Genomic DNA, 2561 nt, shown 5'->3' on the forward strand with positions numbered 1-2561 from the left:
CCACTCTGACCTGGAAGGTGGAGTGGAAAGATGCTGATTTAGTCACCGGAATACGAAGGAGAAGTTTTACATGCTCTGTTTAGAACAGAACATTATTTACATTACAGCAATACTAGGAATTCCCAGCAAGGATCAGGGCCCCATTGTGCTAAGTACCATGCAATGCAAGCCTCAGTTACCTACTTAAGTCTCTAGTTTCATGGAGCTAGGTCAGTTTTGTGTTAGTGTTAAGCACAGAGTGGGTGTTCAATTTAAAGCTTTATGACAATAGTAAACCATAGATATATACAATTACATACCAAAGACAAAGTTGTCAGGTCTGAAGATCTGACCAAATGGTCCAGATCTGACAGAGTCCATTGTGCCAGGCTCCAAGTCAACAAGGATTGCACGGGGTACATACTTATTACCTGTGGGAGGAACAAAAGCCAGATTACAGACTTGCAGTCAGCTATTTAACAAGTGGGCTATTGTGCTCAGAGCAGCCTCATCACAATTCACTGAAGACAGACTGCTGCTGCCCAGACAAGTGAAGAAATGGTATTTTAAAAGAACAGCCTTGAGTGAAGTTATGACTTGAATTTGAAGTAGGTGTTAAAGCTTTGCCAAGGATTTAATAGCAATTCAGAGGGAGCATTTTACCAAGTGTAAAATGCACTGAAGTTAATTACATATACCTCTGATGCACGTATGTGCTTTAGAACGTTTAGTTTTGATTTCAGGAGGACACCGAGCCAAAATCAAAATAGTTACCAGAGGCTTCATTGTAGTAAACGTTGATCCTTTCTAGCTGCAAATCACTATCACCATGGTAGCTGCCAGTGGGGTCGATGCCATGCTCATCACTGATGACCTCCCAAAACTGAAATGCGGTTTTGAAAAGGGCAGTTAATAATTGTATTAAGCTGTCAGCAGTGTGACCTTCCCCTCCTCCACATACTGTCAACAGGCCTTTGAATGCTCTACAGCAGCATTTCTCAAACTGGGGTCCTTGAAGGGACTCCAGAGGGTCCACAGGCCCCGCTGAGAAACTCCTCCTCCCTGGCACACTTTCAGGCTCACCTGTCCTGGCTCCCCCCTGTTTCTTGAATCGGTAGACACATTCCTGCAGCCCCTGGGGTGGAGGGCCAGGGGGTCTCCACGTGCTGCCCCCTCCTCGGGCACCAACTCCACGGCTCCCATTGGCCAGGAGCTGCAGACAATAGGAGCTGTGGGGGTGGTGCTTGCAGGCAGGGGCAGCGCACGGAGACCATCCTCCCCACACTAGAGGGATGTGCTGGTCGCTTTTGGGAGCTGCCTGAGGTAAGCCCATCACCCCCTCCCACACCCAAACTCTCTCCTAGAACCTGCACCCTCTCCCACACCGCAACCCCCTGCCCAAGCCCAGAGTCTGCACCACTCACCCCCTCCTGCACCCAAGCTCCCCCCCAGAGCCCACACCCCTCACCCACACCCCAACCCCCTGCCCCAGCCTGGTGAAAGTGAGTGAGAGTGGGGGAAAGCGAGAAATGGGGGGAAGGATAGAGTGAGGGGGGGGCAGGGCCTCAGATAAGGGGTGGGGAAGGGGACCAGGCAAGGGCTGAGCAGGGAGGCTTGGGGGTCCCTGAAAAATTTTAAATCAAAATGAGGGTCCTCAGGTTGCTCAAGTTTGAGAACCCCTGCTCTACAGCCCTTCCCCCCTTCCTGTAGAGTGGCCAGTGGAGTAACCTAGCCAATAACGGCAGCAGGATGACTGACACTGCAGACAAGGCGTTTCCCCGTCAGAAGGTGCAGAGCTACAATTAGAGCGCTTCAGTGATGGGGAAGAACAGCAGCAACGTGGCAATTGATTTTTTAAGAGTCATCAGCAAGTGCGAGTGCCATTTATTCAGACTCAGCCAGACTAAGGGCAGAACCCCGGGGCTGCGGGCTTGGGCGGGGCAGAACACAGCTGCGGGATGTCAAGGGCAGATGGGGCTGGTGGTCTGCAATGCCCTCGCTATGCGGACTGTCCGACTGCTTTGACACTGACAAGGAGGGCGTGGCCAGCATTCGGGGGATCTGATTCATCCCGGAGAAGGCGCAGCCCCTTGTGCAAAGGGCGAGGCGGCTGGAGCCTGCAGGGAGGCACCCGATGCTGGGCTTGCGGCTGCGCCAGCGAGAGGGATTGTGATTCAGAGCACGACAGCCAGGCTCTGTGAAGAGAGGACTCTCCCCCCCGCCCCCAGTCCGCCCGCACACTGCCGGGATCGCCTCTGTTCTTTGTGGCTCTCATTAAGCGAGCGAGCAGAATACCCAGGTCAGCCCTAAAGCGTCACATAGTTTGGACACCAACCAACCACTAAAGCAGCCGCCTTTCGGAAGGAGGCTCCGCTTTCTGGGGACGCTGCCAGTGACAGTCAATAGCCTGACATAATACAGCGCAGGCACTAAGACTAGCGGAGCATTAATTCACGCCAGCCCCCGCGTGCGCACACCACTGAGCTGCCCCCTCCCAGCCACAGGGCGAGGGACACAACAAGCGGGGGCCCCGCCCTTTACCTTGGCTCCGATCTGGTTCCCGCACTGGCCAGCCTGGATGT

At 53.7% G+C, this 2561-nt stretch overlaps 1 protein-coding gene across 1 annotated transcript; it reads right to left on the reverse strand.

The window, feature by feature from the left end:
• Positions 1-5: 5 nt before the first annotated feature.
• LOC113405626 (tubulin beta-4B chain) lies at positions 6-2556 on the reverse strand (the record flags this gene model as incomplete). The annotated part of the gene is made up of 4 exons (XM_026646845.1): positions 6-10; positions 300-410; positions 754-862; positions 2521-2556. Coding segments are annotated over 4 exons (261 nt in total), but the record flags the coding sequence as incomplete, so codon positions are not given.
• Between the last annotated feature and the right edge of the window lie 5 nt (positions 2557-2561).

Source organism: Terrapene carolina, unplaced genomic scaffold (genome assembly GCF_002925995.2).
Source record: "Terrapene carolina triunguis isolate 2854851 unplaced genomic scaffold, T_m_triunguis-2.0 Scaffold46547, whole genome shotgun sequence".
NCBI lineage: Eukaryota > Metazoa > Chordata > Testudines > Emydidae > Terrapene > Terrapene triunguis.